This window comes from Myodes glareolus, chromosome 16, assembly GCF_982192425.1.
Source record: "Myodes glareolus chromosome 16, mMyoGla1.1, whole genome shotgun sequence".
Taxonomy (NCBI): Eukaryota; Metazoa; Chordata; class Mammalia; order Rodentia; family Cricetidae; genus Myodes; species Myodes glareolus.
Window position 1 is genome coordinate 23,657,282 of NC_142041.1, and position 12,688 is coordinate 23,669,969.

Genomic DNA, 12,688 nt, shown 5'->3' on the forward strand with positions numbered 1-12,688 from the left:
AAGGGGCTGGAGAGATAGCTGTTAAGAACTGGCTGTTCTTCCAGAGGACAGTTCAGTTTTCAGCACCCACATCAGAAGTTTGTAACCCCAGCTCCAGGGATCCAACATCCTCTTCTGGCCTCCAAGAGCACGAGCATATGACACACAGTCATACACACAGTAAAGCAGGTAACAATAAAAAAGTTTTTTTTTGTTTTTGTGACTGAGACAGGGCAATCCTGGAAATTACTCTGTAGACAAGGACTGGTCTTGAACTTATTGGGATTAAAGGTGTGTGCCACCACTGCCCAGCATAAAATCTTTTAAAAATAAAAATGCATGGTAAATTTAAAACATATTTCCTTGTACGTGTCTTCTTTCTTACCTGCAGAAACACTACAATAGGGCTACAAATTCCTCACCAGTTGATTGGAATTCTACATAAGTATGCCTATTACAATTAGTGTTTCCTAAAATTAAAAGAGTAAACATTTAATTAAGACGCAATGAGACTTACAAGATTCTGAGCAACCTTCAGAGTTTCGGGAGCAATACATCGGGCTGAAATTTTATTCAGAGGAATGATTGTGTACCGACGCTTCAACTCCCCCTTTTCTAGTAGCTTCTTACCAGTAACCTAAAACACGCATTTGAAATTTGAAGAAAAATTACTAATGATGATTAAAAATAGTAAAATGGAATGTATAAAAGCTTAGGAATACATCATCAATATATCTGTGGTATATATCAAAGTAGTAGATTTTTAAAGTATATAAAATAGATTATAATTCAGCTTGCTTGGAAGGTATTTTTGCTAAGCGATTCAAGTCATAAAAAAAATACCACACAATGTCATGTATGTATAGAGTCCTAAAAGGAAAAACTGCTATAGAGGAGAACTGACGGTGAGAAGTGGTGAGGAAAGGGAGCAAACACATGACAACAGTTAAATGGGCACATATTTGAAATAGAAAAAGTCAAATGAGTGTAGAGATAAAATGATGTCTTCTTCTGGACTCTGTGGGTAACCACCTATGTGCAGAGACATAACAAACAAAAATTAAAGCTAAAAATAAAATGTAGTAAGACAACAATCATTAACTGATTAATTCCATTTTATAAAGATTAAATGCCTTGAAAAGTTAAAAAAATAAAAAACATCAAATTTTTGTAGTAGTATAGGAATTTTCAGGATAAATAATAATTTTACATTTTCTTTAATTAAAATTAATTTACCTCTGTGTCTACTACTACATTGTAGAGTCGTTCACCAGCCACCAATTCCAAAGCTGTGGCTGCAGAATTATCTTTTACATTTATCAGAGAAGCTACAAGTCCCTTCACACAATTCCGATTCCAGTTCTTCTCAGGATCCCTAAAAATAGAGAAGTTACCAAAAATTAATCTCAGGTAAATATTGTAGCATCTTAGTTAAGACCTCTAAACAAATTAGTATAGTTTTATTAAAACCAAAGTTTAAAAATGTCAACTACTTTTTGAAAAGAAAAACAGATTTATTTTTTTAATCTATAATTATGGGCATGTCTGTGGGGGGGGGATAAATGCATGTGAGTGTGTTTTCTTGTGGAGGCCAGAAGAGAGGGTTGGGTTGCCAAGAGTTGGAGATCAGTTCCACCCCTGCCATGCGGGGGATGGAACTGAACTTGGGCCCAGTTGAAAAGCAGTGTGTTCCTTTAGCTATAAGCTTCCTCTCCAGTCCCTTCCAGCAAATTTTCAACGCGATGCAAACCACTGTAGGGTCTGAGATCTCTATTACTTGATTATGATTAAGAGTGCCACAGCAAAGGCTGGAGCTGAGGGGCTGCTTCCCTCACATGCCTGACACTCACTACTGCCACGAAAAATTGAAACATGAATGTCATAAAAATCCCGTGCAGTCAAACAAATGGGAAGATGCAACAACAGTAGTGGCAGAATAACTGAAGGCAGTCTGAGCAGAGGGGATGGAATCACCCATGTGGCTAAGATGAGTGACACCAGTCGGTGTTACGGTCACAAGAATCCCCTCCCGACCCAACAGTTGACACACTTCAATGAATATTTAAGAAAAAAAATACGAAATAAAGAAATCTAACTTAAAAATCTTGTGAAAATGTTCCAGATTGCCTTCCAATGTAAGTACAAATGTGTGTTGATTATTCAGTTTTAAAATGTATGGTTTAAATCTCTTACTTGTATGCAAACCGAAGGTTGGGAAATCTGGCCAAGAGAGCTTCGTAATTTCCTTTCAGATTACTGATGTCGCGAGAGAGCTGCCTGTGCTTTTCCAGAAGCCTCTCCTCTTTGTTTTCTAGGAGTAATCACAAGGAGCTTGAAAACAGGTCTGAAACACATTACCACCTAAAGCAAGACAGGCCTCAGCCTCTCCTTCTGAAGTACTCCAGGAGCAAAATGCAAATTCTAGTTAACACCAAATAAACGGCAGGCAGGCTTACTATTAAATTACTATCAAGTACCAATGGACTTGTTTCCAACATCAGAATCACATGATTTTCAATCCAAGAAACAACATATGAACTAAATGCCCACTGAAGTGTGTAGGCCCATATTTTTATATGATGTGGCAGCCAGACTCTAAAGCTAGAGGCCCCACCTGAGGTGGTCACTGAACCCTGCCAGACAGGCTGTTGCTGACCTAACAAAAGGTCAGGATGTTATGCTCCTTTCTTTGTAATTTGGAGGATGCCTACTAGAGATGCTAATTCACACCTAAATGACAGCTAGCATACACAGCAGACAGAGAGTTGTGGACATGACTGAAAGCCATTAATTGGTTACCTAGGAAACAGAATGCTAATATATTTTCCCCCTTAAGGAAGTTTTGGTATAAAGCTGTTTGGTGAATAAATGAGAGGAATTCTTCAGGATGTGAACCCAGGACTTCATGAGGGATGGCTGAGAATCTCCCTACCAATGGGTCTGGGTTGAGAGACTTAATTTAGGGTCTGGGCTGCCACCGGACCCTGACAAAATGAAAATAGATAAACGCCAGTTTTAAACTTTCAAGTCATCAAGCAAGAAGTTATCAAAAATTTACCTATTTTAGATAATTTTGACTGTATCTGTGAATATTTCCCTAACGTCTATAAATAAGTTTTAAAAAACTTATTTCCTTTGTTAGTTTCTATGCATAAAAACCCTCCTGCTGAGTCGACCTTAAATACACTGAAGACAAACCTTCATAATTTAGTTTCTTCATTTCAGTTTCAAGTTTTTCCTTAGCTTTTCTTACAGCTTCAAACGCTTCTTGGTCCTTCTTGTAGCCACTATCCATCTTCCTAACCTCTGCCTGCTTATTCTTTAGCTCTTGCTGGGCATGCTTCAACTTCATCTGCGCCTGTGACAGAAGCGGTGACAGACTATGAGGCAGACAGCACTAGCGACTCAACAGCTAGAGTCAGACTGATCTGAAGACAAGGGGACATCAGAATGGAAGACAGAATTGTGGGGTCTCCTGAGTTAACACTCAAAAAGTTACATTTCTCTGCATTCTTCACTTAAAAATATTAAATATAAATGAGTAATTTAGTACAAAAATGTTTTTAATATTCATAAATATGACATTAAGAAAGTTGAGAAATTTAAAAATACTAATTAAATGAGTAATTTAGTACAAAAGTCTGTTTTTGATATTCACAATGTATGACATTATTGATAAAGTTGAGAAATTTTATGAGAGAGTAACTCTCAGCAGCTACTTAAAAACACACCCAACAGCTAGCTGCAGGTCACTATTTTGTTCTCTTCCTTTTCAGCTCAGGGTTCTAACCTCATCTGCATATCTTTGTGGTTCCTGGCTAACAACAGCAAAGATGTTTTACAAGACAATACAGAGAAGAGAAAGCTCCCTCAGATTCAAAGCCAGCAGTCTGATACTCAGTGGTGACTACTTTTGGCCTTCTGAATTTATACACATAAACCCTGCTTCCTAAAGTCATACTTTTAGTCTCAGTAGATATAACCAAATATATACTCAGGCACAATATTCTCAGGCTCTATAACTGAATGGTGACAGACTAGTTTTTACCATTTCCTTCAGAGTAAGTTTATTAAAAACTAATTTAATACTTTTATAGTACTGAGTTCTTAGACACTTTATGTCTGTCATTTCTAAATGAAAAACACAAATATTTGTGAATATAAATGTTTTAAACTGATTAATATTAATTAAAACATACAAATGTTTCCAAGTAAATATCTTAAAGGTGGTTCTTTCACTTAATAAAAAAGGATGCATGCATAATTCCAAGCACTGCTATAAACAGCAAAGCATTTACTGAATTACAGCTCTTAAGGATCAAAGGACACCAATATTTAGCAATGATAGCATTGAGATTTTCCATATAAGAGATTACAGATACACATTAAAAAAAAAATCCTTGACATTCAACTACTTATTTTCAAGATACTATAGCAACCCAGAGCATAATGTGAAAAGTATCTTATCACAAACAGCGGTCATCCCCACCCCAGGCACGTGTCTTTATGTACCTGCTTGGCCTCCGTCTGAGCTTTACTTATATCGTTTTTACAGGTTATCATCTGACCGGCCAGAGTGGCTTCTGCTCCATCTTCATTACTGGACAAACCAGCAGAAACAGCATTGAAGTGCTGCTGTGCAGAGGCCAAAGCTTCAGCATCTTTATGACTTGCTTCTTGAAGGCTGTGCAGTCCATCTGCTATCTTCTTAACTTCTTTTTCCTTTGCAGCTAATGTTTTAGAGTCCTTTGGGAAGAATGTCAAAGTGAAAAAATAGAAAAAAAATTCAACTTACTTTATTATTAAAGTTTATAGCATTTTGAGGGGAATAATAACAAAAGTAATTTAGCCATCATTACTTTAAATTCTCACTTTGTAACTGACTGCTTTGGATACGTGACACCTACATAATACAGTATTTTCTTTCCGTATGGGACAGTAAAATTATCCCAGACAAAATGGGATAATGTTACTACATATTTAAAGAAATCACTTGAACTAAAAATCAGTTCTGAAATCTATAAAAATTAAATAGCCACCCCCATCAAGCTTAAAAGTTTTCAGATTAAGAACAGATATACAAAAATATTATATGAAGTGGCATAAGATTAAAGCATTGAAGAATAAGTACTGCTAATATTTAACACCTTTAAGTAACACTAATTAGATAGCTCACAGTAGACAAGATACCAACTGAGGAAAAAGAGATCTTAGTTATATAAACATGGCCAAATATTTTGTGTCACTTGATTATTTGTGATTCATCTAATATTTACTAGGTGCTTACTATATACTGTTTCCAGTATATAGTCTGGAAAGACACAGATTTAACCCTGTGTTTAAGGAGTCTTATTCTAAGGCAGAAAACATGGTAAAGTCAGACAAGGTTAGGTGATAACAGCAGTAGAAGCCGCTATGTTAGGAACACAGGAAAACCTACATGGCATGACATTTGAGCAGAAGTCTGAATGAAGACTACATTCAGCATCGAATCTGGTGACAGAACTCTGAGTAACTGTGGCTGAAGTACAAAGAGAGACTATAAAAGGAACCAGGATCATAGCATGAAGCACACTGAAGGTTTTGATGATTTAATCAGATACTGAAAGACCTGGATAAATCAGATCCCCCTAGCAGGAAAATAGAACCAAAAATCTAGCAGGAAGAGAAGAATCAGAAATCTAAGATTAGCCAGTTTCAGGGTTTCAGGAACTAGCTGAAGATAAAGGTAGATTGTAATCTTGAGAGTAATCTTGAGAAACAGGGAGATTCCCCCTAGTAATTATCATTGGTACTTTTAAATAGGAACTAGCTGATTATGACCTTGAGAATGATCTTGAGAGGCAGGGAGTTGCCCCCTTGTAGTACTCATCACTGGAATTTTCGGAATTTTCTGTGACACCCTCCCTGTCACCCTTTCGGATTACTGGGATGTGTGGTTTCTTCCTATAAAAACTACTTCTCCCGGTCACTTGAGGTCGAACTCTTCCCCTGCATGGGTTATGAGTCTTGGCCCCAGTGCACTGGTTCCCATCTTGTCGTCTTGCCATTAAACCTGTGTGATTGCAGCAAGGACGGTCTCTCGTGAGTTACTGGGGGGTGGGGGGGGGTCGCGTTATCCCGAGGTTTGAGTGAGAGTCTACCAATATTGGGGGTCTTTCAATATGACCTTGAAATGTTTGATATTAGTCAACTCACATTTAGTTTCTGTAAAGGACAACTATAGAGTGGCTAGATTAAAAGCAGATCAACCAATCAGCTAGTACTGCATTAGCCCTAATGGGAGCTAACAGCTAAAATGAACTTGCAGTGATGGATGTGAGAGGGCCACCAACTCTAGGCTCTCTGGCCTAAATAACGAGGACTGTGGTTCAGCCACTTACTGATAAGGAAAAAAATTACGACTCCCATTGTGGATGTGGTTAAATTTATACACTTTGTTAGTCACTAAGAGAAAAATATTGAGTAGCTGGAAAAATGAAAATATAATTAAAGGACAATTCTTCAGATGGCTTTGAACTGATCCAGTCCATTCCCATTTAGTTGAAGTTCTTAAAAATAACTACAGAATGTGCTGGTAATGTGACACCCTAAGGCTGTGTTCTAATCCCTTCCCTCCTTAGGAATATGATATCCTTTAATGCTTTAACACAGACTCTCATATCCCTCCAGTGTATAAATCCATGATCAGGATGCTTCCTGAGGTCCCTCAGTTGCAGGTCAAACGGACATATACAGACGAGACTCCTTGCACCCATGATAACTTTCCAGGGTCACGTGGGGAAGGCCCACAGTATAATCTAGGCTTCTACATAATTACCACCTATAGGTAAGAAATCAGTCTGAATACCATAACTTGCTGTGTGACTGACAGTCTGGAAACCAGGGCACAGCGAATGAATATGCTTCACAAAACTGGGGATCCAGTTTGGTTTACTGAAAACACAAACGTGGCTTTAGGCCTTCACAAGCAGCACAGAGCAGACATGTCTCAGTTTGTGGACACGGACACATGGCCTGATATTTTAGGGAGAAAGACATAGTAAACTGAACGTAGGCTACTCTTTCCAGAAGTTAATGAGCTACATACACTGATGTGGGAGAAGGAAGGGGTACAAATGTAGAAGCTCAACATAAGATCCAATTGTCATGAAATATATGGAGCTTCATATCCCAAGGGTTAAAATTCTCACAAAGTAGGTTGTCAGGCCCTGAGCCATGTGGGAGGGAAGCAACACAGTGCAGGCTTCAGAGAAATAGACTATCTAGAAGAGAGATAGGGAAAGACGAGGAAAGATCTACAAAGCCCAGCTATGGTATCTGTTTGATAATGGCTCATCTCAACTCAATCTGATGAGATCTAGAGTCACCTGAGAGACTCTGTCCATGACTGTGGGTACCTGGAGTTAGCTGAGGGGGAAGCTCCACCCACTGAGGGTGGCACTATTCCGAGCTGTCATTGTGAACTGCAGAGAGGGAAAAGGGCAATGAGCACAAGCATTCAGCACTATCTGCTTCCGGACCGAGAGAGTCAATCAACCTTCTGCTGCTGTAACTCCCTCAACTGTGAGCCAGAATAAAACCTTTCTGCTTGAGGTCGCTTTTTCAGGATATTCTAGAAAGAACAGTAAGAAAGGAAGCTGAGACCGGACACTGACACTGCTATCCCTGTCAAGAAGAGAGACGAAAAGGAAGGAATTCACTTCTCAGGGCTTTCTTAGGGAAGAGAGTTATGATGACATCAGATCATGAGGTGCATATAGTGATCCATGGTGATTCTTCGTTTAGAGTGGGGCTCTCTGGGCCAATCTGGGTGCCAGTGACCCTGGTTCCCACTGCAGAATATAAATAACATTTGCATCGTCAGTTTGGCTGCGTATGGAACAGAACACCGTCACAGTCTGAGAGGATATATCACTTCACTCCACACCACATAAATTTCCCATGGCTCAACAGGTTGTTCAACAAAAACTATGATCACACAGGCATAACCATGCTAATTGAAAGCCTCATACACTGATCCCCAAAACCACATAAATCAGAAAATATTAAACACACCTGTAACCGCATCATTTGAGAAAGTGAAGGCAAGAGGAAAAGTCCAAGGCCATACTTAGCTACGTCAGAACAATCGCTTTGGTTAGAAAGGCCTTCACGGCATAGGAACGGGACTATCACTACAGGCTGACTGCCAACACCACAAGGGCAAATGTCCATGAACTATACTATATTCAGTCTAAATAAAAAGGTTTGCATTGGTGGGAACTATTCATAAATCTAGCGTTTTGGTCCTCTTAGAAAAGCTCTAGTTCGGAAACAGGGCTCGTTGAAGCACCGAACAAGTTAGGGTATGGACACTGCTTTTAAAACCCTGCGAATCTGATAAGCCTAATGTAATTAAATGTCTTCAACCTCCATGCAGGCTGACTGGCGCCTGTATGAACTGTGGAGTGGCCTATGTCATGCCCGGAGAGCTGGCAAATAATAGATGTCCGTACCTTGGGTATGCTGGGGTATCTCTAGGTCTGACCCCTATGAATGTGCTGCACTACTAGGTTGAGAGCCTAGAGCCGTATGCTGGGTGTACTAGAGACCTAGCCAGAGGTATAAATCAGTTTGTTATCATACAATGGAGTCAGTGTTCTTGAAAGAATGCTAAAATACTTGTGGCAGATCATGGCCGCCAGAAGTCATGGTCTTGTGTGGCCCATTAGAATCCTCTAATTTCCTCAAAACCTCCATTTAAGACAACAGCGCTGCTGCAAACTTATGCTAGCCCAACAGAAAGGTGCGAAGCGGGATTGTGTGAGCAGAAATTCCTGAAAAGAAGCTATGTCTAGCTGTGAACACCACCCCCACCACACACACACACTAGAAGGAGGGTGTGTCTGCAGAGACTGATGGATTGATTGGAATTTCAGTGCTGTGGAGAGAACGGAATTTGTAGGTTCAGAGACTAATTGCTTTCTCTTGGGCTAGTTTTAGCCTCTGGAGCAGTCATGCTTTGCCTTACTCTGTAGCTGAACTTACACCTGTGAGCATAATTAAAAACCTTAGACACTATTAACTTAGCAGAACACTGGATTCCGCCAACACAGGAGCTAAGAGTGTCTTCAGATAGCATTTTAGGTTTGCAGAACAGCTCCCCCAATCTCATACCTGGCTTCCCAGTGTACCCCCCCAATGTATTTTAAACTTGTCTTGATTTATGACTCTTTGTTCTGTAAAACATGTTGGGACATGGATTCTGGGGTAACCTAAATCTGTTCCGAGGCCATGGTCACTCAATACCTCCAGAATAAATTATCTTGTCTTCCCTTTAAGAAGAAAGCTGTGGCAGGGTGGGGCAACACACATCTTTAACCACAGCACCTGAGAGTCAGAGAAAGATGGATCCTTGGGTTTCAGGTCGGTCTGATATACAGAGTCAGATCGACACATAGGGAACCACACCCACCCAACCAACCAAAAAAATGAGAGCTATGGATTTTAGTGCAACAACTGCCAACACTTCTTGCTGAAACATAAGCAGAGGAAGTGCCGAAGCCAGCCCTCCAACTTGCCTTTTGACTTCTTTTGTAGCTTCCTTGGACCTCAAGGTGTTAAGCCTAAGGGAAACAAAACTCCTCCTGACTCCGGGATGGCCTCAGGCAAAGGAAATGCACTAGCTCAGCTAAGAGGATTTATCTGGGCCTCAGGAAAGAACAGAACAGCTTTCTAGCCTTCCCTGAACCAACTGAAATTTCCTCTTCCTGGTTTATGGATCCAGTGAATGGCTATAGAATTGGGACTGGTGGAATTCTGGTCCTCCTCCAGCAACTGGCCGTCCTTTAGCTAGTGTACATCAAATAATCTTGGGATATAAAACCCAGGGCAGATGGCTTTCTGACGTCTGGCAACTATGGCTGTGGTGCAGATGAGAGTCTATCTACCTCCCCTGGGGAAACTTATCTGAACTTGAGAAATCAGCTCACAAATTCTTGAATGTGGTTGACCTTCTTTAACTAAAGTAATAAATCTGAGCTTGCTTCACAAATTCTTTTATGTCTGTGTACTTTGTTTTACTAGACGTTTCAAACAAGCTGATAACCAGACAACCAGTGCAGAATCATACTGTTTCAGAGTTCATGGAAGGAGTTAAGCCCAGCCTGTGTTTGAAAGAATGAAAGTATGGGCTGTATTTACAGCTACAGGAGCAAAAGAACTCTCCTAAGAAGCAAGTATAAATAGAAGATGGCTATGCACTAGCCTGGGGCATGCTAACATTTATAGATCAAGAATAAAGGATACAGAAAAGGAGACAAAAAAAAAAGTAACAACCAGTAACTCTATGTTGAAGCTAAAAAACCATGCAAAAATAAGGGGGAAATGAGCCAAAATCAAGGCAGAGGACTACACATATTTAAGCCTCAATAAACCTGATTTAAAAAAAAATTTCAAAAATGAATTTCTGTAGCTGGGAGTAGGTGTCATAAACAGAACTGTTATACTAACCCTGCTTTGCTATTTTATTTACAATTTTCTTATTGCTTGTATTTATAATGACATTTATATATAACAGTATCTGACAAAGTTAGTATGAGGAACAGTTTGGACTTTAAACAACGACGTCTACTTTTAGTCATCCAATGGGATCATCCTTCAAACACTCATGTGCTCTATAACAAACATCGCCTATTGATACAGATACTCAACTTCTTATATGTGTAACTAACTTATTCTTTACCAGCCCTTGCACAAGCTGCTTCCTCTAATTTTACCCATTTCCATCCTATTCTCACCTTCTTCCAACTCTTTCTAAATCACAAAAGTCCCCCCCCCCCGGCCCTTTTTTGTTTTTTTTAGACAGAGTCTGACATTGAAGCCAAAACTGATCTCAAGTTTGTATCTCAGCCTCCTGAGTGCTGGGATTAGAAGTCTGAGCAGTATACTATATCCAACAACTGGATTTGTACCAGTGTCCATTTTATGAATTATTTTGTAAATTTTATTAATTATTCCATGTCAAATCAAGCCCCTTTCCAAATTCTCCTATGTAAATGGTCAGTTAGCACCTCCATCCTCTTCTTTTCAAGGAAATGCATTTGAGGAATAGTTTATTCACTGGGTGTGATGTGTCACATCCCAGGAATAATGAGGCCAGTCTTCAGTATACAAGGAATTTCAGAAGAGCATGGAGTACAAAGAGCCTAACAAACAAATAAATAAAACGAGGGAGGAGTTGCCAGGAATGCAGATCAGTTGGTAGATATCTACCTTAGTGGGAATGGGGCCCACATACTGGGCATGACAGTGCACTCCTGTCCTCCTGTATTACAAACACATGATGTTTGAGTAGTCTGTGCTAAAAAGCCAGATCCTTGCCTCAAAAGAGGAAAAGAAAGCATTCAGACTCAATCCCATAGTTTTCTGCTGTCATTCTCTACACCATGACCTCACTTGGCCTTCAGACACCCACTGGCACAAATTTCCTTACACCTATTCTTCTCCCCCTCTTTATTTATTTTTACCACATCACTTATCACTGCACAATAAGCTTTATATTTTACTTATCATTTCCCCAACTGGACCCAAAAGCAGTGATTTTTTAAAATAATTTTCCTCCACTTTTGTATTTCTGACTCAAATAACTACACTTAAAGTGGTAGCAGACACTAAATATGAACAGAATAGTAAATGAGCATTACTGGAAACACATCTTATTTGCTTACCTCAAGCATGTTTTTTTCTAGCTCTTTGCGTTTGGTTTCTTCACTGGCCAGGTTTTTCTTCTTGAGGTCAAATGCACTTTGAGTCTTAGTATTGACTCGCTGTGCCTCTGCAAAAGCATCCTCTAAAGAGCGGAGTACGCCTCCGGTTTCCTACAATCAGATGCACACTGCTCACATCACTTAATTGGCTCACGATACAGTTTTTTCTACAAGCTATATCACTGTTTTAAGATTAACATATCAATGTAGAGAACGCTGCCTAATGAATCCTAGTTATGGTAAAGTTTCCAAGATGTTTATTTAATTTGTTCTGACCTTATCTCTTCTTTTCTCCAACTCTTCTATCTCACAATTGAGAGCCTTTATTTTTTTTTCGTTCTCAGACAGTACTTCTTGAAGTTTTAATATTTTATCCTGCATTTCCTTTAGCTCCTCGGCTGAACGCTCCTTGGTATCTTCAGCCAGCAAAAACTGATAAGCAATATATAAACGACTCAGGTGCTCTATTTCTCGCATTACTTTTTGGTACTCCAAGTACGAAGATCTTTCCTGAAAGAAAAATCACAGTAAATAATAACTGAAAATTCACACTTCTAAGCCAAATTTAGGGAGAATCTCGCTACAGCAAACATGGATCAAATTTCTTTTTATATGAGCTGATAGTTTTTTGTCTTTACTGATGTCACTTTAACCTCAGAACTTTGGCTTCTAAGACAGCATTATTCCACCTCTAAAGAATTCTATGTAGCCATTTTTATATTTTGTAAATTACGATCGAGCAGTTGGGATTACCATGGAAAAGTGTCTCCAAGGTTTATCAGCTACAGGTAGAAGTCTATACAGCAGGTCTGCCCACGGGGACACGCTGTGACATGCATTTGGTTTATCAGCTACAGGTGGAAGTCTATACAGCAGGTCTGCCCACGGGGACACGCTGTGACATGCATTTGGTTTATCAGCTACAGGTGGAAGTCTATACAGCAGGTCTGCCCACGGGG

General features: G+C 39.5%; 1 protein-coding gene across 1 annotated transcript in view; it reads right to left on the reverse strand.

Moving 5' to 3' along the window:
• Positions 1-12,688, reverse strand: part of Smc2 (structural maintenance of chromosomes 2) — a 48,082-nt gene that overhangs the window by 27,409 nt on the left and 7,985 nt on the right. Inside the window, exons 8-14 of the mRNA XM_048419898.3 lie at positions 12,006-12,239; positions 11,691-11,840; positions 4,492-4,725; positions 3,178-3,337; positions 2,173-2,290; positions 1,216-1,354; positions 497-616 (exon numbers count right to left, since the gene is read on the reverse strand). Of these exons, the coding sequence (XP_048275855.2) occupies positions 497-616; positions 1,216-1,354; positions 2,173-2,290; positions 3,178-3,337; positions 4,492-4,725; positions 11,691-11,840; positions 12,006-12,239 (1,155 nt within the window). The remainder of the gene's footprint in view (positions 1-496; positions 617-1,215; positions 1,355-2,172; positions 2,291-3,177; positions 3,338-4,491; positions 4,726-11,690; positions 11,841-12,005; positions 12,240-12,688) is intronic.